Source organism: Oryzias melastigma, unplaced genomic scaffold (genome assembly GCF_002922805.2).
Source record: "Oryzias melastigma strain HK-1 unplaced genomic scaffold, ASM292280v2 sc06546, whole genome shotgun sequence".
Classification (NCBI taxonomy): domain Eukaryota; kingdom Metazoa; phylum Chordata; class Actinopteri; order Beloniformes; family Adrianichthyidae; genus Oryzias; species Oryzias melastigma.
Window position 1 is genome coordinate 1 of NW_023423108.1, and position 1,305 is coordinate 1,305.

General features: G+C 39.5%; 1 protein-coding gene across 1 annotated transcript; it reads left to right on the top strand.

The window, feature by feature from the left end:
- Positions 1-301: 301 nt before the first annotated feature.
- On the top strand, positions 302-1,299 carry LOC112140714 (odorant receptor 131-2-like; the record flags this gene model as incomplete). Its single annotated transcript, XM_024263724.2, has 1 exon — positions 302-1,299. A coding segment is annotated over exon 1 (831 nt), but the record flags the coding sequence as incomplete, so codon positions are not given.
- Between the last annotated feature and the right edge of the window lie 6 nt (positions 1,300-1,305).

Sequence of the window (1,305 nt, forward strand, 5' to 3'; positions counted from 1 at the left end):
CACCTGCAGAGGGTGAGTAGATCATTTTTATATGTATACTGTATGTGGTCGGAGTACTAAATCCACTATAAGATGAGGGAAAACAAAAACCAACATGAGGTTTGGACAATCAAGATAGACAAGATGGATAATGTGGTAGTTGCTAGCGGTTACGGTGGGTCTTTGCATTAAATGAGAACATTGTGTAGATTTAACTTCACACACAGGGTCCCTCTTGGGTTTCTATCACTCCTACAAAATGCTCACAAACAACAACCGTCTCTCAGATGGCTGTGCAGAGTTGGCAACACAGATAGCGGTGATGAGTACTTATGGTTTAATATTGTCTCTTTTGTATGTTTGGAGCAAAGACAGCTTTAGCATTTGGTGTCTATTTAGCCTTTTGGTTATAAATTAAAACAGTCAAAGGTGTATTTTCTATGGTATGCATGAGCTTTTTATCATCATTTATCAAGTGCAACAGATTTCATGGAATCCAACAACTCTATCATCAGTGGTGGGTTTCCTTTAAGAATAATCAATGATCGTGTTTTGATTGTTCAAATATTGATAATAATTTTTCTTGCCATCAATCTTTTTTTAGTTTCCACTTTTTTCAGAAAGGATGTCTTTTATACAACCATGCGTTATGTCCTGTTTGCTGTGACTCTGCTGTCTGATTGTCTGTTTTTAGTAATGACAAACGCTCTGCTGACACTGAACTATTTTGGTATCACCCTACAGATGTGGTTGTGCTCTATTCTGTGCTTTATTGTGTCTGTTTACACATTTGTCACACCTGTCACCCTCACAGCAATGACACTGGAGCGCTATGTGGCCATATGCATGCCCCTGCGGCACGCAGAGCTCTGCAGCATTCAAGGGGTTCTACAGCTCATGCTCATCATTCACTGCATCAGCGCTGTTCCCGTCACTGTTACACTCTCCATTTTCTCTGCCATTATGGCTCCAACCTTGTACACCAAGAATAGTGTTTGTTCTGTGGAGATGTTTTTATTGTCCGACTGGCAGGGTCACATAAGATCAGCTATAGGTCAGCTTTACTTCTTGATGATGTTCTCAGTCATTGTTTTCTGCTATGTCAAAATAATGAGAGTGGCCAAAACTGCTTCGGGAGAGAATAAAAAGTCAACATGGAAAGGACTCAGAACTGTTATTCTACATGGTTTTCAGCTCCTGCTCTGTCTCATCCAGCTGTGGTGTCCCTTTATAGAAGTTGCAGTTCTTCAAATTAATTTCATGCTCTTTATTAATGTGAGATACTTTAATTATATAATGTTCTTTCTTGCCCCAAGATGTTTGAGT